This window comes from Drosophila pseudoobscura, chromosome X (assembly GCF_009870125.1).
Source record: "Drosophila pseudoobscura strain MV-25-SWS-2005 chromosome X, UCI_Dpse_MV25, whole genome shotgun sequence".
Classification (NCBI taxonomy): Eukaryota; Metazoa; Arthropoda; class Insecta; order Diptera; family Drosophilidae; genus Drosophila; species Drosophila pseudoobscura.
In genome coordinates, this window is record NC_046683.1 from 52,130,458 (window position 1) to 52,149,607 (window position 19,150).

Below are 19,150 nucleotides of genomic sequence, written 5' to 3' on the forward strand. Positions count from 1 at the left end.
GGTAGCTCTGGTTCTGATTTACTTTTCTCCTTGCAATTGGAAAAATATATAAAAAGGTAAACCCAGCGGAAAATGTACGCGTTCATATTCAGTAGGTGGATCAGATTCTGAATTTTATTCGCCGAAAATTGGACCTGGTATGAATCTACAATAAGAATTTACAATCGTTAATATTTTCCGCGGAACCAAAATTAAGGCAAAAACAATCAAAGTCAAGTATTTAAAGTAAACCAGTCAGGTAGAAAATAGATTCATTAATCGGATAAAATTATGTAGGCAGGACTGAGGGTTCTATTTAGCTAGTAATATTCGTCGGAATATCAAAAACGAGGAATATGTAAAATAGAACTTTAATTCGTCAGTATATTTACGGTATATTTTTACAATAAGACGGTATATTTTGGTATATTTCTGAGGGTCGGACGGTATATTTCAACGATAAATCCGCGGTCACACTGACACGTATATAGATACTGTGTTAGATTTTTCTCAGCAGAATTTCTTTGCATCAGCTATTAATTGTCAAAATTGAACGAATCGAAATTGAAAAATGAACGAGGGGAGTCAGTACTCCATACATACGGTATGCCGCACCTGTCTGAGCACCCTGCACGACACAATGGCGTACGATCTCTTTTTGATTCCGGGCCTGGCCAAAAAACTATGCGTGTGCACTTCGCTGTCGGTGGAACAGCAGGATGGCTTTCCCAAGAACCTTTGCTTTAACTGCTACGCGAAACTGAACGAGTTGCACGACTTCCAGAAGCTGTGCGTGGACTCGGTGCAGAAATTCCAGGATTTGGTCTCGAGCAATGCCTTTACGTGCCAGACGAACTTCGATGTTTTGGATCCCAGTGCAGCGGTCGCAGACCTGCCGCCCGACGACGAGGACCACGTCAACTTTGATCCGCTTTTGAATTCCAAGATAGAGATCATTGAGAATGAGGAAGATGTGTTCAAAATGCTAGAGGATGTGGAGAAGGAGGTCGAGGAGGTAGAGAAAGATGAGCTCGGCTCTGCCGAGGAATCCAACGACTCTTTCATTGAGAGCGGCAACGACAACGACCAGGACGAGGACTTTCAGCTGAACAGCAGCGATGATGACGTGCCCCTGGCCCAGCGGGCTCGACGCGGGAACAGGCGCGGAACCAAAGCCAAGGCCAGCAAACGACCCATTAAGGATGATTCGGACGAATTCAGCTCCTTCTCCGACGACTCGGACTCAGACGGTGAGAAGGGGAGCAGGGAGAAGCCCAAGCGCAAGAGGATTCCCGCAGCCGAGCGACACCTCCATCGCCTCATCGACTGCCACATTTGTCATCAGAAGTTCAAGAAGGCCATTCGCTACGAGGAGCACATGAAGCACCACAACGATCTCCTCCCCTTCCAGTGCAAGGTGGAGAGCTGCCGGAAGGGATTCACCACGGCCAACGGGCTGCGCGTCCACGTAGAGCATGCACACACGGAGTCATCGGAAATGCATCCGTGCACCTACGAGGGTTGCAACAAATCTTTTGCCCGGCCCGTGCTACTCAACTTCCACATGAAGCGGGTGCACAAGGTGGACACGCCCCAAAGGGACTTCCCCTGCACGGAATGCGACAAGGTTTTCCGCTGCCCCACGGCCCTCAAGAAGCACATGTACAAGCACACGGGCGAGGAGCTGCCATTCGCCTGCGAGATCTGCGGCAAACGATTCCCCATCAACAGTGTGCTAAGGGATCACTTGCTACGGCATGCAGGCATTAAGAACCACGTCTGTCCGTACTGCGGCGTGGGCAAAACAACGCGCCAGGAGTGGAACAAACACATTCTCACCCACACCAAGGAGAAGAAGTACGAGTGCCGCCAGTGCGAGCACACCTCGCACAACAAGCAAGCCCTGGCCAACCACGTCAAGGTGGTGCATGAGAAGAGGAAGGATTTCGCCTGCCAGTACTGCGGGAAGACGTTTGGCAAGTCGCATGCCTGCAAGATCCACGAGAGAAGCCACACGGGAGAGAAGTGCTGCGAGTGCAAGATCTGCGGCAAGGTCTTCCTCTTCGAGAAGGGCCTCACCAAGCATTTAAAGACTCACGAAAAGTCGGATCTGCCCAGAAACCAGACCACAGTCAATCCATTACTGGCTGAGGTCGCTGCGGCAGCCTCTTCCTCAACCATTGCGAAGCCCAGCCCTCACCTGCGAGGACGTGTGGAGAGAGTGGACATTGCTCAGTTGGCAGGCACTGTGGTTAATCCCATACCGTCTGTGAACCTACCGTCGTGGTCGCCGCAGGTGAACTTCACCAAGAAGGAGGGCCAGCACATGTGCCCGGACTGCGGCAAGGGATTCAACCATGTGAGCAACATGAAGCTCCACTACAAGGTGGTGCATCAGAAGGTGAAGGACTTCTGCTGCCGTTTCTGCCCCAAGCGGTTCGCCAAGAAGCAGTATCTGCGACACCACGAGTACATACACACGGGCGAGAAGCCGTACGAGTGCAAGGTGTGCGGCAAACACTTCCGCCAGGAGCAGGTGCTCAAGACCCACATGAAGGTCCACGACAAGCCGCCGAGGCCCCCAAGCAAGCCCAAGGAACCGGTGGCCCCCAAGGCGGAAACGGCCAAGCGACAGCAGCCAAAGAACTTTGAGCAGTACCAGGATCCCGCTGCCGAGCGGGCTGCCGCCACCGCTGAGCTATTGGCCTACCAGCTGGAGGAGAACGAAGCTAAGCGGAAGGCGGAGGTGGAGCTTCGGAAGATCCAGGAAGCGGCATTCGAGCAGTTAAACAAGCTGCAGAAGCAGACGAACACCTACGATGGCTTCTATGCCCAGAAGGCCGAGGCGGAAGGCACCACCATCGATGCATTCAAATTGGATCATGTCTGAGGACAGCAATAAAACTCTATATGTTTATTATTATTAGTAATATACACGTATATTATGTGTGTTTCTACTACTATGAGCATAGTATATATACTATAGTATTTTTAAATGTATCATTTATTCGATTCGCTATTATTTTAAAAGATTTTTTTTATGTCTGTTCTCTCAGAAGTCGCTTCATTGAGATTTATTTTTGGGTTTCGCTATAAAAATGATTATTCAAAACGTAAAATATGAAGAACCGAATAGAAGTTGCAAAACAAATCAAGGAATATTTTTAGAATCTATGCTGGAAAAATGGTGTTTTGAGCCATAGTTGTGATTGTTATTTTGAAATTAACGCCGAATTCATTCCGCCTATCGCACAAAAATACCGATACTATTTTTAGCTACCCTGTATATCGATAAGAAGAGTCAAAAGTCGCGGGTATTTGATTTCAAGACAAGAAACAACACAAATATAGTGTCGAATGCTTAGAAAAGGAGTTCCCCTTATTTAACTCACATTTTACAGTAACATCTACAGTCAAATACAATCTCAGAAACACAAATCCCAACAACAAAAAATATCGACAAAAACTCATACATACATATATCGAGATACATCCCTAGCTTCCAATTCTTTCATCGGCGCCCGCTAAACAACTCTCAACTCCCAGTCCTGCGAGAATCAAACGGAAATATATGTATAATTGTACATTTAACTTCTTCAACTATTCGCAGAGTTCACGAGGCCGAGGGTCTATTCGTGTTCCTTCGCTGCGAAATAAAAGATGAATCCTCCTATTGTTTTATGCGAAATCGCAGATGAAATTCCCATAGAATCTGTGAGCGAGCCTTCGCAATTCACTTATGCCATAAAGGGCTGGGAACTAATGCACTTCTTTGGGCCGGAGCATGCAAAGATACTCTTAGAATGCATAAAAAAGTGTAAGTTGAACAAAAGTTTACCACAACTGGAAGATTCTCACTCATGCTTTTGCAGGCGAAGTCGAGCGTCCCCGAAAGTTGGTCTTCAAAGCCATAAAAAAAGATGCCAAATGGATCTTGGTGCTTTTGCAGCAGGCGACTCGTTCCCAGCCCCGTCCGCTTGATATGGAAATGGCTGCCATACTATTGCCAATTGTGTTCAAAAATTTCTGCCTGGAGACCAGCTTGGATTTTGCAGTGGCCGAGCAGGAGAAGCTGTATCAGCGACCACTCAAAACGTATGTGTCCACGAAGCTATACGATGCTCTCTACGACAGACACCAGAAGGCGCGAGAGGGCAAGGACAAGCCTTTGGAACTTCCCGACTGCTTCCAGTCGACGTTGCGCAAATACCAAGAGCGCAGCGTTTGCTGGATGCTTAGTCGCGAGCAAGAGTCAAATGAATTTACTGGGAACTACTCCGTTCTGCACGCGGTGGATGGACATACACGCGTGCTCAAGCATGACTACTGTCTGCAGTTCTATCCGTTTCAGGAGAAACTGCCAAAGATAATTTTGCCCCCGGGTGGCATCCTAGCAGATGAAATGGGTTTGGGCAAGACGGTGGAGTTCCTTGCCATGCTGCTGCTCAATCCCAGAGTTAAGGGCACATTCAACAACAAATATTGGCTAGAACTTTTAGAGAGTGTCGACGATTACGTGCCTCTAAAGAAGCCGCGGCTGCAGGAAGAACTGTTTTGCATTTGCACCAAAAAAAAGGGCATCCAGATTAAGTGCAGAAGGTGCAAACTGTGGCAGCACGAGGAGTGTATGAATAGCAGTGACGAGCGGGATGCGAATGATCCCCCATATGTGTGTCCCAGCTGCTGGTCGGAACTGGGAAACATGGAAAACACGCAATTGGTAGAGTCCGGAGCCACCATCATAGTCTCGCCCAATGCCATTAAGATGCAGTGGTTTAACGAGATGCAAAAGCACATCTCGCCTGCCCTGAAGGTCCTACTGTACCCCGGCCTGCACTCTGGCTCGTGGTATAGTCCCTTGGAGCTGGCCAAGTACGATGTTGTGCTCACAGATTTTCTTATCCTTCGCAATGAGATTCATCACACCGCAGACCACAAGTCCGACCGCCAAATGCGCCACCAGCAGCGCTATATGCGTCCCAGCTGTCCGCTTCTCATGGTTAACTGGTGGCGTGTCTGCCTGGACGAGGCTCAGGTAAGAGAGAAGACATGTAGCCAGTGCATCTCTTTCGAAATGTTATAAATGCATTTTCCCTTTTTTAGATGGTGGAGAGCACCACCTCGAATGCGGCGGAAATGGTGCGGATGCTGCCGGCTGTAAATCGTTGGGCCGTCACTGGAACTATTGACGATCTGCCGCCACTCTTGCAGTTCGTTGGCTTCAACGAGGCCTGCCAGCCGCCCGCTGCCTGGCAGACTGTCGATAAGTCCTTCCAGCTGAACCACAACCCAAAGCCATTGCTGGATCTGCTGGAGCACAGCTTGTGGCGCACCTGCATGTCGAAGGTGAAGCACGAGCTTGGGATTCCACCGCAAACTGAAGTGGTGCATCGTCTGGAGCTTAGCAATGTGGAATCTCTGTACTATCGCGAGGAGCACAATAAGTGCCACGAACAGTTCCTCCAGGAAGTGGCAAAGAATACGCATCATAACGAGGACAACAGCTCCCGCCTGGCGGCCATTTCTCCGCAGCTGCTGCGGATCATCCTAAAACCATTTTTGCGCATACGCAAGACCTGTTCCGTGCCCGTCGTGAACAACAACAGTTTGCACACGTTATCCTTTCTGGATCCACAGGACCTCCTAAATCATCTGATATCCAACAACGAAAACGAATGCAAGAAGCAGCTTCGCAGTTGGGCCTCGGCGTACAATGGATCGGCAGCCATATACTTTATACGCAAACATTACCACCAGGCCATCAGGCAGTACAAGCTCTTGCTGAAGCTAGCAGCGGACTACAACAAAGACAACATATCGTAAGAAAAATCAGCTAAAAATGCTCAGTTATAAGCCTGTACAGTACCCGTATTATTTCCTTTTACAGCGTGGACAGTGTGCTCCAGATTCATGCTCTCTATAACATTCTGCAAGCGAGCGCTCTGGCTGCCCCTCAAGACAGGATATCCGAAATCGAGGAGACCACCTATAAATCACAGATGCAAAAGTTTGGGTGGAAGTACCTGGAGGAAACCTCCAAAGTTCTCCAATCGGCTCTCAGTGCCTACCAGTTGAAGATATCTGAAATGCACACGCTGGAGGATCAGTTCCGTGGCAGCATTGTCCAATTTCTGGCCACAGTGGTCAACCTCAAGCATTCCCTCCATGATGTCATGTTAAGCAAGGTGCAGTATGTCGTTGTTGATAAATTGGAGCACGTCCACTCCATAGCGGGCATTATTTATGTAATTGAAATGTGGCACCAACGTCTCGAGGATCTGAAGATCAACTTATTTTCGGAATTCGAGTATCTGCAAGATATCATTGGTCGGGCTGTTGGGGCAGTCAAGGCGGGAGAGGCCCTAACAGCGGAAATCACTAGTTTTATAACCAATGTTTCCGATTGTCATCTGGCTGAGATTTTGGTGAGTGCTCCCTGATAATGTAGCGGCAAGTTGTAGCTTCTTGGCATTTTTCCAGCAGAATGAAGGCAAAAAGAAACCAAAAAAGCCGCGCACTTGTCGTCTGTGCAAGATTCGTGAGACCTTGCATAAATTCGAATGTCTTGTGTTTGACAAAGAAAACGACATGACCGAAGGCCTGGAGAAGCCCAGCGTGGAGATCAGTGTTCTGAAAAGTACAGAGTGAATAACCTAATTAAATTGATCTTTGATTAATGTATCGCTTTTTTCAGTAATCTTTACATTCGTGCGATCAAAATCAGAATTCAGCGACTACCTTGGCGAGTGTAAAATCAAATTGGATTTGCTCTCCTGTCTCCAGGGACTGGCCAAATCCATGGCCAAGTACTGGATCGAGGTGGAGTATATGGTGAAGTCATTCGATGAGCTGGAAATGTGCAAGATGCGCATTCTGCTGACCGATGATCCCAAAGAGCAGTCGAATTTCCGCATCCTGAGGGGCCAGGTCGATGAGCAATTACGGACGAATCTGATCAAACTGGAAATCGCACAGCGTAACTTCACGCGGCTGAATGGACGCCTCAAGTATTTGAAGCACTTGAAGGAGGACAACAGTGCCAGGAACTGTCCGATTTGCCAGACCGATGAGGATTCGAGAGTAAATATAATCATAAACCAGATAAATATCGCACTAGCTAAACACTTATATTCTATTGAACTCTCTTGCAGTATGTTATGATGGTTTGCGGCCACTTTATTTGCCAGGACTGTCTCGACGAAATGAAGAGGAAAAAAAACACCGAGTGCAGCACAAAGTGTCCCATATGTCGCCAGGATTCGCCGGAGTAAGAAATGCTTCTCAGCCTTGGCATATGTATATCTCTGACTATCACTTTCTGTTCTGTAGGTTATATCATTCCGTTCGTCCTGGGGTGGCAAAAACGATGGTTGGCAGCTTTTCCACGAAAATCACCTGCATAGTGCAACTGATTCTCAAGATTACTGCTGACGATAATCAGGCTAAGATCCTCATCTTTTCGCAATGGCAGGCAATACTAGAGCAAATTTCAATTGCACTGAGGTTGAATAGGATTGTGTTCCGCAAATGCAGTAACATGGATCTGGATGAGTTTAAGGTTCGTTATGAGTGCTTAAACAATGATTATCGCACTCTAACCAGCATTCTGTAACCCTCCTTTAGAGCACAGAAATGAATGTTACCTGCCTGCTGATGGCCTTGTCACGTGGCTCCAAGGGTCTGAATCTGATCGAGGCCACACATGTGTTTCTGGTGGAGCCAATCCTCAATCCTGGCGATGAACGCCAGGCCATTGGTCGTATTCATCGCTTCGGCCAGACAAAGTAAGTTTCACTTTCGATAATCAATGTTCCATGTTTGATCTTATGGCTTGTTCTTCTATAGAGCTACGACAGTTCATCGGTTTATAGTGAATGGCACCATTGAAGAGAATATTCTGTCGCTAATTTCATCAGCCGATGATAGTAAAACCCTCGGTACGCACTGGGATCTAGAGAACTTGACGTTGGACAGCTTAAAGAAGCTTTTCATTCTCAAGGAGTAGACTAAACGATTTTCCATGAAGTGTACTACATATTGACAAAGTAGTAAAGAGTAGTAGTTTAAAAAAAGTTTTATATAACTACATCCCCTATATCTTCGACAAAGAATATACAATTATTGCTGCTCGTATAAAACATCTACATTAGTATTTGCTTTTCCCCCACGCCCAAGGACAACGTTTAACGTTGGGCTCCGTTCCGTTCCTCTTCCTCAAACATGATCGATCTTCAGGGCATCGAGGCTGGTGCCATCTGCATGGGCCTTCTGCGCATAGTAGCCATCGTAAGAGGTCTGCACCTTGTCGATCTCCTGCTGCTGCTGCAGTCTTTGCAGCTGCTCGTAGGCGGCCTCCTGGATCTTGCGCCGCTCTTCGTCTGCCCGCCGTTTCACCTCATTCTCCTCGAACTGCTGTGCCTGCAGCTCGGCGGAGGCAGCTGCCCGCTCAGCGGCAGCCTCCTGGTACTCGTCGTACGAGTGCAGATTCCTGTCGGTCGTCTCCAGTTTGTGCAGCGACGACAGCTGCTCCTTGGCCGCCTCGGCAATTTCTTTCCGCTTTGCCTCCGCCTTGCGTTTGGCTTCCCTTTTGCTGCGCTCTTGCTCCTCTAGTTCCTCGCGGGCTGCATAGAACTTCGAGGAGATAACAGGCGGCCGGTTCTCGTGCGTTCGCTGATGCCGCTTGAGGGCAGTCTCCTGGCGGAAATGAGTGCCACAGGTCTTGCACTCGAATGGCTTCTCTCCCGTGTGGATCCACTCGTGGTGGCGCAAAGTCTGGGCCTTCGCAAATCGCTTCGGACAGAAGCGACAGGCAAAGTCCTTGACCTTTTCGTGGATGATCTTGTAGTGTCTCTTCATATTGCCAATGTTGTTGAAGCCCTGCCCACAGCCCGGACAAATGTGCTTGCCCTCCTTTTTGGTGAAGTTCACTTCCTGCGGGGACCACGAGGGCACCGACACCGACGATATGGGATTGACAGCAGTTCCCGCCAATTGGGAAATGTCTACGCGTTGGACACGTCGCGGATCCTTGGGTATGGTGGCCACCGATTCGGCACAAACTTTCAGCAGCTCATCGGCGGCATTCTGTGACATCACTGGCTCTGCACCCGCACTCGATTCGGTTCCACCTGCGGTAGGTACTCCCATAACATCTGCGGTGTTCTCCACCTGTTCCCCGGGTGCCGTTTCGCCCATTTCCACCTGCCGTTGGCGATAGGTCTCAATGGCGCGAAGTACCCGCTTCTCGTGCGTCTTCAAATGCTTTGTTAGACTCTTTGGATAGAGGAACTTCTTGCCACAGACCTGAAATCAAAGAAACCTTGACTGTAAAAGGATACTCCATTCATTTGGATGATCTCTGTCTCTTACCTTGCACTCGCATCGCTTCTCTCCCGTGTGTGTCATCTCATGGATCTTGCAGGCATGCGATTTCCCGAAAGTTTTACCGCAGTACTGGCAGGCATAGTTCTTGATCTTCTCGTGGACGATCTTGATGTGATTGGCCAGGCTCTGTTTGTTGTGGGAGGCATGCTCGCATATATGGCACTTGAACTTCTTCTCCTGGGTGTGCGTCAGGATGTGGGTGTTCCACTCCTGGCGCGTCGTCTTGCCCACGCCGCAGTAGGGACACACATAGTTCTTGATACCCGCATGCCGCATCAGATGATCCTTGAGCGCGCTGTTGATCACGAACCGCTTGCCACAGATGTTGCAGGGGAACGGCAGCTCCTTGCCATCGTGCTTGTACATATGCTTCTTCAGGGCCATGGGACAGCGGAATACTTTCTCGCACTCCGTGCAGGGATAGTCGCGAGGCGGGGCCGCTGACTTTGCTATATTGTGCACCTTTTTCATGTGGAACGTGAGCAGACGTATGCGCGGAAAGCTCTTCCCACAGCCATCGACGCTGCACGAGTGGACCTCCGACAGTTCGGTGTGGGCATGGTCTATGTGGAGGCGTAAGCCGCCTGCCGTTGTGAAACCTCCAAATTGAAACGTTAGTTAATATTTCTTTTAAGAGTGATTGCTAGAGAGGATTACCTTTCCTGCAGGTTTCCACCTTGCACTGAAAGGGAAGGAGATCGTTGTGGTGCTTCATGTGCTCTTCGTAGCGGATGGCTTTCTTAAATTTCTGGTGGCAGATGTGGCAATCGATGATGCGATGCAGGTGACGTTCGCTGGGGGGAATCCTCCTTCGTTTGGACCTCGAGCTTTCGCCGTCTTCGTCAGGTTCTGATCCCGACAAGAACTCATCCTCTTCCTTAACGTCTGTACCGCTGGATTTCTTGGATTTCGCCTTGGACGATTGGCGGAGAGTCCCTTTCAGACGCTGGGACAGGGGCACGTCGTCATCGCCATCGCTGCTGTTGGGCTCAAAGTCCACGTCTTCATCGATGTCACTGCCGCTCTCCACCGAAGATTCGTCGGCAAATACGCTCATCAAATGATCATCTTCAGCGTCCTGCTTGACCTCCATCTCCGCCTCCTCGGCCTCCTTATCCACATGCTCCAGCATCTTGAACACATCCTCCTCATTCTCGATCAGCTCCATTTTGTGGTCCAACAGGGGATCAAAGTTGATGCGATCCTCCTCATCCCCTACCAGTTCCCCCTCATGTCCGGCCACATTCAGAACATCGAAATTCTTGATCTGCGAGCTCGTGGAGACGACGCAAAAGACATTTTTCGCCACCATGTCCTGGAACTTCTGCACCGAGTCCACGCACAGCTTCTGGAACTCGTGCGTGTCATTCAGCCGGGAGTAGCAGCTGGTACACAGGTTATTGGGATATCCATCCTGCTGCTCCACGGACAGCGGGGTGCACACGCAGAGTTTTTTGGCCAGGCCCGGGACCAGGAACAGATCGAAGGAGGCATCTTTCTGCAGGTGCTGCAGACAAATGCGGCACACCGATTGTATGGAGTACTGTGCCCCCTCATCCATTTTGCCCCCGCTACGACGTGTTGGCCAGTTTTTTGGAAATCAAAATATTTCAGAAAAACTTTACGCGTCAGAAGGGCAGAATTTAGCGAATATGTAAATATTGATATATCAATATATCGATATATTTTTTTGTTGATAAAATGTTTTTTTTTACAGGCGAAAATATTAATATGAATATACATGGATCAATGAGTTCTGGAAAAAGACACTATTTTTCTGTTTTTCAAAGTCGCTGGATTTGTTCGCCGTTATAGATCGCCATCGGAAATGGTAAAAGGCATTCCTAAAAACGATTGGCGCTGCACAATGTGCTCAAGTGCGCAATAAATTGTCAAGCAAAAAAATTCCATATCGGACTCAAAGCTGATTTCGTTTAGACAAAATTTTTGTTTTGTAAAACTATAACCATAGTCGCCTTGGGTTTACTTTGTTTAGATTTCGTCAATTCAAAAACTGCTTTCAACAAAAATATTAAAACAAAATCAGTATATTAATCCAAAGCTGAACAGTTCAGTTTTATTCGATATCAAATATTGCGGGTGGTTGGGGTATCGATGAATAGATTTATTACTGGGAGATACTATCGAATATTTTGCAGCTCTACACAAAAGCAGAGAAGAAAATTTTAGCGTGGTTTTTTCGGACGAAAAACAATCAAAACTGCAGCAAATCGTGAGAAATACCAAGCCAAAAATAATCGTAAGTGTGGCCGCAACGATACCCTGCACAAATCTAAAGCAACCAACAAGCCAAAACTCATCCTTGCGTTACATTATAGTGTATATGTGGAACCTGCTTAGCATAATTACAAAATTTACGCATTACTTTGTGCGAGAGTCGGCAGCGTTTTCGTTTTAATTGACTGACTGCCCTTTACTCTTGCCCCGCAGTGCTTTGTGTATGCTACGTTACAATAAATTCTTCGTGCAAAAAATATCCAAGAAAGTAGTGAAGCCCGCAAAGCAAAACAAAAGCTAACAAGCTTCCGAAATAAAAATTCTTGTTCCCCCCCGCCTGAAAGTGTCACCGCCAAGACGTTCCTGCGAAAAATGTTTTGGGACAAGGGTTATGCGCCCTCAGCGAATATAGAGGCATTACTAGAGAAGGAGGTAAGTTTGTGGCCACCTGCAGCGTCTTCGTCTCCGTCTCCGTCTCCTTGTCCACTCACCCACTCATTGCCTTACACTTTCGTCTTGACACATCGCACAGAATTCAAAGCTAGAGGAATTTCTAGATGAGGAGGACATACTGCAAGAATGCAAAACGCAAAAGAAAACTCTCGTCAACTATTTTACACGTGCCGATGTGATCAGGCGTCTGGTTGAGCTAATCACAACTGAACCCTCTGATGATCTGCCCATGGTACAGCGTTTTCGCTACGCAAACATGTCCTGTGAGATACTCACACTGTAAGTTCTGCCATCTTTCTCTTTTTGCCATTTAATTAAATAGATTTGATTATGTTTAATAAATAGCGGCCTACCGTCCCTTGATGAGAAGCTTCTGTCCGATGCGGACACAATACAGTTGCTGTATTCATATCTGGAAAAAGAACCACCGTTAAATCCATTGCTGTCGTCGTTTTTTAGCAAAACGTTTAGCATGCTCTTTACCAAAAAGCCTGAACAAGATTGGTTTTCGTATCAACACATGTGCCTACAACTCCTGGAGTATATTAAATCGCAGAAGACCTTTTTGGATTTTATTTGCAAACACTTTGACACACCGGTCATACCTGATCTAATAATGCAAATGATGAAGGACATCGAGGGTGGTCAACTGAAGCGAAACCTATTCGAAGTGAGTCTCAAGGTTCCCGTCTTTCAGCACTCTTAAACACTTCAATATTTTTTATTTTCGCAGTGGCTAACTGAAGATAAAATTGTGGAGAGACTGATTGCAATATTGCGTAATCCTCAAGAAACCGATAAACATGCAAATGTTGCCGACTTTTTCTGTGATCTTATTAACCAAGGGCGCCTAATGCGTCAAACCGAGCAGGAGAACGATTCATTTGAGCCGGCCTTTGATGGCTCGAATCCAATATTGAAAACCATTGAATCTGCTGATACAATTGAAGCCTTGTTAAATGTGATTTTGGAACCAAACGCTCAAGAGAGCGCCATCTTATCAGGAATATCGGTTGTACTTACGCTTATCAAGCCAATTACATTCACGTAAGTCGCTGAGCTCCCTGATCACTGGTTCGTTTCTATCTGCCCCTACCCTACCCTCCCGCTCTTTCACAGAGATGAGCCCAATTCTGATCGTCAGCGTTTGCTGCAGAAGCGAGAACGAGAATTCCATCAGGAGGTGCAGGAGACTGTGATCACTGTGATGGCGCCACGCCTACAAGAGTTCGTTCATGTTCTCAAGAACCCGCCCGCGGTGAGTTCTCATAGTTCAATCTAAGAGAAATGCCAGTTCTATATCCAATATATTGCTTTGCAGAAATCCACAATTGAGACCACAGCGGCCGTGTTGACGCCCCCCTTTGGGAAGACACGTCTTCAAGTGTGTCGTGTGTTCACTGCCCTGTTGGAGACCAAACACGAGAGCATTCAACAGGCGTAAGTTTTAAAGCTTGCCCCGAGTCCGCACTGCAATGATTGAATCTCCATTCTTCCCTCAGGATCTGCGCAACGGAATACTTTAGTTTGCTGCTGGAGTATTTCAAACAGTATTGCTGGAACAACTTTTTGCACACCGAAACGGAGAAGGCCCTCCACCTGGTGTTCTACAATGAGCTGTCCAATAATAATACGGCTTCTACGGAGGCCACTGACTTCTTCACCGCCGATTGCCTGATCAATGCCTTCCTGAAGGTCAACGAAGAGGAGTTCGACGTTGAGTTGAAGAATGCCTTGAACGACTATAAGCGGGAGGAGGGTGGCAACAACGTGCATCAGGATCAGGATCAGGATGGTGACATCGAAATCGAAGTGGCAGCTGCGCAGGAAGCGGCGGTACAGACCGATGAGCAGACGCCAACCATCATCCAGGAAGCTAACCCCCAGGAGTCTCCAGAAGAACCGGAACCGCAGACAACTGTAGTGTCCGCCAATGAGGAAACAGCGGCACCAACGCTGGAGGAGAATCATGTGGAGAACAATTTGGAGGATGATAGAGGAGAGCTGTCGCTTGCAGCAGATAAGTCGGAGAGCGAAACAACGCTTAATGATCTGGACAAGACCAAGGAAGCGCCCAATGCCCTGCCTTCAGAGATGCAAACGCATGTAAGTTGGACATGAAGGTCTTGTCCAGTTCCTGTTCTAATTTGGCCCTCCTTTCAGTTGATTGTAAACTGTCACTTGATCTCCAAGTTGATTGACTTTTGGCAGCACAATGCGCAGGCGCAGTAAGTATTCACGCAGATTAGTCTAAGAAGCGCTTATCCCTAATGCCATGATTTTTCCCGACTCCAGATCTGTGGAAAAGGGCCGTCGACTGGGCTACATGGGGCATCTCATCAAAATTCTCCGTCATATTACAAATTGTATATCAGAATCTGAACATATCGCTGCCTTGATGGTCACCAGCCTCAGGGATGAGGCCGAGCAGCAGCTCTGGCAATCGCTCATCGATGCGGAAACTGGCGAATTCACGCTTGCAGCGAAGCAGCAGAACCAGATGCTGGCTAACTGCAATCCGCACGAGGACCACGAGTACAATGCGGGCGGCTCGAAGGACTATTTGGGCGAGACCAATAGCTGGGACATTGGAACGTTGTCCTATAGCAACATGGGATACAGTGATCTGGACAACACGTTGCAGGACATTGTCTTTACCATGGACAATGATCAAAATCTATTTCAATTTGGTCGCAATATCGATGACGAGGACGATGACGAGGACGAGCAGGGCACTCACTCTGGCGCTGGCGATGGACATAGCCACGGCATGTTCACGAAAAACTCGATCACGCTGAGCAATCTGGCCGATACCTGGGACATGGATGTACAATTCTCGGACATTCCCGGTGCATCTACTCAGGTCAACACTGGTACCGAGAACTGGGGCACGGAATTCAATACGCATAACTTTGCCGACTTCGATGCGCACTTTAGCACCTTTGGCAGCGATTTGGGTATGCCTACATCACGGCCCCCCGTGGACGAGGAATCGCAATCAGTGCCGGACATTCTGGCACCCACTCCGGCCACTGTCGGCGATGAAAAAGAGTCGCATGCGCACAATGATGATGATGATGATGAACCCATGAGCCCCAAAGCTGTCCCGGATAATGCATCCAGCAACGATCAACAGGCTGAGTACGACAATAATGCTAATGTGGAGAAGTCGTCCAGCGACAAGCTGGCGAGCGAGGCGAGTGTTGTCGAGGCCACATCGATTGTTACCCGACTGCAGTCGGTGTTGTTGGATGGCGAGGATGATTACGAAGACGACGAGGGAATGTGGACCAAGCCCTTGGGTGGGGATCGTGAAACGGAGGATCAATCCACACCCATTTCGAATGGACCCACCAGCAAAGTGAACGAATTGTAAGCAAGTGCAAGTCGATTGTATCCCAAATTCACAATTCTCTCTGCTTTTCTGGTTTCAGCAATCATGCCAACGACAACGGCAGCAGTAACAACGTGGATGGCCATGAGGAAAGCAACATCACAGCAACAGCGGAGCAACAGAAGCTGACGGCCGCTAGTGCCAACAAGACGAACAATGTTGAGATTGCAACACACACCACATAGATACACTCACACACAAACACACACACAAACACCCCACACCACACCCCACACCACACCCAAATAAACACGCACTCATTACCCAATCTGCAATCTGCAATTTGTATAGCATAAAATGTGTCGACGACAATTTGTAAAAATGCCTTTGATTTGCTCTTTGGTCATTTCTTATACATACATAATCATGCATATGCTACATATTTATATGAATATATACCACATACTACTACTTATACGTACATGCATAGACACGTCTATATAAATATATATATATATTATATACACAACAAAAACAGGCTGCAAAAGTACAAGAAACAATTTGTGCATTAGCAAAAGGCCGAAGCCCGCCCAAAAAAAACCAAAATGGAAATGAAAAAAAATGTTTAAAAGTAAAAAAACGTTTATTGTTGAATACTTCTGCTCCTCGCTCGTATTGCCAATTATTTTAATTTGTAACTTCTTTCACGCTTCCTAATTAAGTGAATTGTATTTTTTTTTGTACTTGTACTTGTATAAGTCTGTCGTTTTAGTGCTTTAGTGCTTCTACTTTCAATACTCTCAATGTGTTAGGCAACGAATGAGCATTACTTAAAGTACCAAAATTTACCATGCAACAAGTAATGTCGTATGAATAGTTTTGTATTTGTATTTCGTGGATAATCTATATCTATACATACATATATATATACATATACATTTACACACACACACACACACTCCTACACCCCACACACACAAATTTGTATTGTTGAATATTCGTGTTGGAGACTTGTGCGATTCAATAACTTGAATGAAAACGAAGCAAAAGCAATGCCAAAATACCAAAACTTTCAACACAACAAACACACACACACACACACATGCTGCAAGCACAAAAAAGTACGCATTATGTATTAATGAGGTATATTACTACATATTTATGTATGTACAAATATACTTATGTCTTTTGCCATTATGACTTTGTTTCTATACAAATCGGTATAACCAAAAAATATTCTTTGTCGAAAGTACAAAAATCAAACTGAAAGAAACTAAAAAAACAGATGACAGAGTAAGAAACAGAAGCAATAGAAATAACTGAAAACAAGAAGCAAAGAAACAGCAAGCATTTGTCAGGACGAACATGAACTAAGTACACCCCCGATATACACAGAATCTACAAGCAAACCTCCTTAAAACCTACTTATAGAAACGATTTTCTGTAGGCCTCCCTCCCCCTCCCAGAAAACGAGAATTTCAAATGAAGACTTTCCAAGAAGACATTTTAAATTTAAATTTACTTACTTTTGTGTATTGTTTTTAAATATATTTCTATTCAAGTTGCCGCTGGAAAATGTTTTAGCGAACCAAGAAGAAAATACAGAAAAGAAAAGAAAACAGAATAAGCAATGAAAATGAAGAAATACAAATATGCCATCTTTCGCTTCCAAATAAATTACACTTTAATTATGTTTAAAAATAAAACAAAAACTACTTTAAAAGTAAACTTGATGTTTGTTTTACAAGAGAAACGCAAACGAAAAAAAAAGAAAATAAAAATCTTTAATCTAGAGAATGTAGATTAAATTGTAAGATAAGTGAAGAAAAGAGAATTGAGCATGCAGCATATCAAGCAGAGATGTGTGTAACAATAATCAAACCCAAGCCCCACATTCCCCAAGACCCTATCCCAAAGAAAAGGAATCTTCGTTTACCGATTGATTCAAGCACCGAACCTGTTTGAAGTATATAGAATACTAAAGTAGAATATTTTTGCACAAATTTCCAATCGCTTGCTTTTTATTTTTGCATAAAAAAAAGGAAAAACAAAACATAAGAAAGAAATGAGAAAAATGAAATGTTTAAACTATCTCTGATGAAAAACTGTGATAATTAAATGAAGTTGCAGGGTATTTGATAAAGAAAACTTAATTTAAACAAAGTGTAAGACATCAACTAATGGACACCACACACCTCACAACACAGCTATCATGTACACGAAAACACTCTCGACACGAACTACACACACACACACACACACATTAACTGACAATTAAAGAAAGTTAATTATATAATTAAATTCGTTGGCACCACACAATCAACAGGCGAACAGTCGAAGAACAGGAATATGAACCACAGCAACCGAACAGCAATACGTACTGCAATGAAATCTAATTGAGAGAGAGAGAGGTATAGAGAGGGACAGAAAGAGAGAGAGAGAGAGAGAGAGAGTTTTAATGTGTAGTATTTAGTATCTATAGAGATAATCAGAGATGATGTTGATGGATGGTGATGGCGGATGGCTTAGCTTTTAGTTCTCCAGCTTCATGCGAACCGAAACTAAACTTAAAACTAAGTCTTAAACTTAAAAATACTCATATCAAACAGCCAATTGTAAACCGTGTAATATGTACATATAATTGACCCTAGTATTGTCTTCCCCGCCCCCACTTCTGTAGTTACGTGTTCTTCGTTTCTTACAACTAACTTAATATCTTACATCCAATGATCGAATCCTTCCCTTGTGCATATGCCTTACCATACCAACATACACACATAGAAATACACAGCTATCCATTATCCTAGACATAGTTCCACCTACATACTGTGTGTCTTTTAAATGTTAAGCAATAATAATACAAGAAACGAGTACAGAAAAACTTAGTATGTATGTATATGCTTGATAAGAAAAACAGAAAAGTGTAGACAATGTCTAGCGTGTGGCAGTTTTAAGCATTTTGTTTGTCTAATTATAAACTTAAATAAGAATACCAAACGTCCAAAGTTTTATGCAAAACGAGAACTAAGAACAATTGTGAACAAGAAAGTCTTCAGAAATGTTTTGATCACCCCGATGCAGAGCAGAGTTATACACACACGCATGCAGGCCTAATTACGTATACATACATATACAAATGTCGTTTATAATGATTGATTGATTGATTGATTAATTGATTGATTTCTCATCGATTGTTTCACCCCAGAACACCCCAGAGGAAGGGAACTCAGTATTTTGTGACATGCACTAGGCATTACTCGATATCGTAAGAGAGCAAGTAAGGTTGTAACTGTAATTGTTTCGTGGCGCAATTAACTTCAGATAAAACTAAAGCTGCATAACGATGATAACGATACGATAATGATATTTTCTAACCCGCGAACCGAATCTAAGGTATCCGGTGTCGGGATGTGTTCAGCAATTCAGTATTTCAATTAAGCCAATCCCTTGAGAGCCCAAAAAGCCCCCTCCCACAATGCCCACAAATGCTACAATGGTTTCCAACTGCAAACCAAATGAAAAGGAGATGAGAATAGGACACAAGATTTAATAAATAAATAAAATAATTCTCTTAACTCTTAACTTAAATAAAGAACCAGCGGGAACAACAACGAGGAAGATAGATGATGCAAACTGTAATACAACAAATAATTGACAAACTTAAACATCATACATGCAATATAATAAAACATCTATATTTGAAAATAATTAAGAAATCCCATACAACAGTTAAGCAAATTGTTAACATAATGGATAATGGAA

At 45.4% G+C, this 19,150-nt stretch overlaps 4 protein-coding genes across 7 annotated transcripts; 3 read left to right on the forward strand and 1 right to left on the reverse strand.

The window, feature by feature from the left end:
• The first annotated feature begins 427 nt into the window (after positions 1–427).
• Positions 428–3,001, forward strand: D19B. Its single transcript, XM_001353785.4, has one exon. The coding sequence runs from the start codon at positions 551–553 to the stop codon at positions 2,867–2,869; it is 2,319 nt and encodes a 772-aa protein (XP_001353821.1). The 5' UTR covers positions 428–550; the 3' UTR covers positions 2,870–3,001.
• Positions 3,002–3,371: 370 nt separating this feature from the next.
• LOC4812909 (E3 ubiquitin-protein ligase SHPRH) lies at positions 3,372–8,117 on the forward strand. 2 transcript variants are annotated; one of them, XM_015187715.2, is made up of 10 exons: positions 3,372–3,796; positions 3,852–5,014; positions 5,083–5,798; positions 5,867–6,404; positions 6,460–6,616; positions 6,674–7,059; positions 7,131–7,246; positions 7,309–7,537; positions 7,603–7,763; positions 7,825–8,117. In XM_015187715.2, the coding sequence occupies exons 1-10, from the start codon at positions 3,640–3,642 to the stop codon at positions 7,982–7,984; spliced, it is 3,783 nt and encodes a 1,260-aa protein (XP_015043201.2). In that variant the 5' UTR covers positions 3,372–3,639; the 3' UTR covers positions 7,985–8,117. The 2 variants fall into 2 exon arrangements, with proteins under 2 accessions (XP_015043201.2, XP_001353822.3); XM_001353786.4 differs by having other exon boundaries at positions 6,463–6,616; positions 7,825–8,114.
• LOC4813204 (zinc finger protein 91) lies at positions 8,039–11,322 on the reverse strand. 2 transcript variants are annotated; one of them, XM_015187716.2, is made up of 4 exons: positions 11,222–11,322; positions 10,021–10,960; positions 9,349–9,962; positions 8,039–9,282 (listed from the first exon to the last, which is right to left on the reverse strand). In XM_015187716.2, the coding sequence occupies exons 2-4, from the start codon at positions 10,922–10,924 to the stop codon at positions 8,194–8,196; spliced, it is 2,607 nt and encodes an 868-aa protein (XP_015043202.2). In that variant the 5' UTR covers positions 10,925–10,960; positions 11,222–11,322; the 3' UTR covers positions 8,039–8,193. The 2 variants fall into 2 exon arrangements, with proteins under 2 accessions (XP_015043202.2, XP_033241539.1); XM_033385648.1 differs by lacking the exon at positions 11,222–11,322 and having other exon boundaries at positions 10,021–10,804; positions 10,835–11,028.
• Positions 11,323–11,426: 104 nt separating this feature from the next.
• fmt (phosphatase 6 regulatory subunit 1-like protein fmt) lies at positions 11,427–17,116 on the forward strand. Of its 2 annotated transcripts, none has more exons than XM_033385647.1 (11): positions 11,427–11,623; positions 11,703–12,033; positions 12,134–12,333; positions 12,400–12,724; positions 12,788–13,101; positions 13,174–13,312; positions 13,376–13,494; positions 13,557–14,160; positions 14,218–14,282; positions 14,350–15,426; positions 15,489–17,116. In XM_033385647.1, exons 2-11 carry the CDS (start codon positions 11,974–11,976, stop codon positions 15,631–15,633), a joined length of 3,048 nt encoding a protein of 1,015 aa, XP_033241538.1. In that variant the 5' UTR covers positions 11,427–11,623; positions 11,703–11,973; the 3' UTR covers positions 15,634–17,116. The 2 variants fall into 2 exon arrangements, with proteins under 2 accessions (XP_033241538.1, XP_033241537.1); XM_033385646.1 differs by having other exon boundaries at positions 11,815–12,033.
• Positions 17,117–19,150: the final 2,034 nt, after the last annotated feature.

What these genes read in the sequence shown, in the direction of transcription:
- LOC4813204 (XM_015187716.2), bottom strand. Translation starts at nt 10,924, where the DNA reads ATGGATGAGGGGGCACAGTACTCCATACAATCGGTGTGCCGCATTTGT. An exon ending in GGTGGAAACCTGCAGGAAAG is followed by an intron (nt 9,963 to 10,020) that starts GTAATCCTCTCT and finishes TTCAATTTGGAG; the next exon opens with GTTTCACAACGGCAGGCGGC. An exon ending in AGAAGCGATGCGAGTGCAAG is followed by an intron (nt 9,283 to 9,348) that starts GTAAGAGACAGA and finishes CTTTGATTTCAG; the next exon opens with GTCTGTGGCAAGAAGTTCCT.
- LOC4812909 (XM_015187715.2), top strand. Translation starts at nt 3,640, where the DNA reads ATGAATCCTCCTATTGTTTTATGCGAAATCGCAGATGAAATTCCCATA. An exon ending in TGGATCTGGATGAGTTTAAG is followed by an intron (nt 7,538 to 7,602) that starts GTTCGTTATGAG and finishes ACCCTCCTTTAG; the next exon opens with AGCACAGAAATGAATGTTAC. An exon ending in CATCGCTTCGGCCAGACAAA is followed by an intron (nt 7,764 to 7,824) that starts GTAAGTTTCACT and finishes GTTCTTCTATAG; the next exon opens with AGCTACGACAGTTCATCGGT.
- D19B (XM_001353785.4), top strand. Translation starts at nt 551, where the DNA reads ATGAACGAGGGGAGTCAGTACTCCATACATACGGTATGCCGCACCTGT.
- fmt (XM_033385647.1), top strand. Translation starts at nt 11,974, where the DNA reads ATGTTTTGGGACAAGGGTTATGCGCCCTCAGCGAATATAGAGGCATTA. An exon ending in TCCTGTGAGATACTCACACT is followed by an intron (nt 12,334 to 12,399) that starts GTAAGTTCTGCC and finishes TTTAATAAATAG; the next exon opens with CGGCCTACCGTCCCTTGATG. An exon ending in CTTCAGAGATGCAAACGCAT is followed by an intron (nt 14,161 to 14,217) that starts GTAAGTTGGACA and finishes CCCTCCTTTCAG; the next exon opens with TTGATTGTAAACTGTCACTT.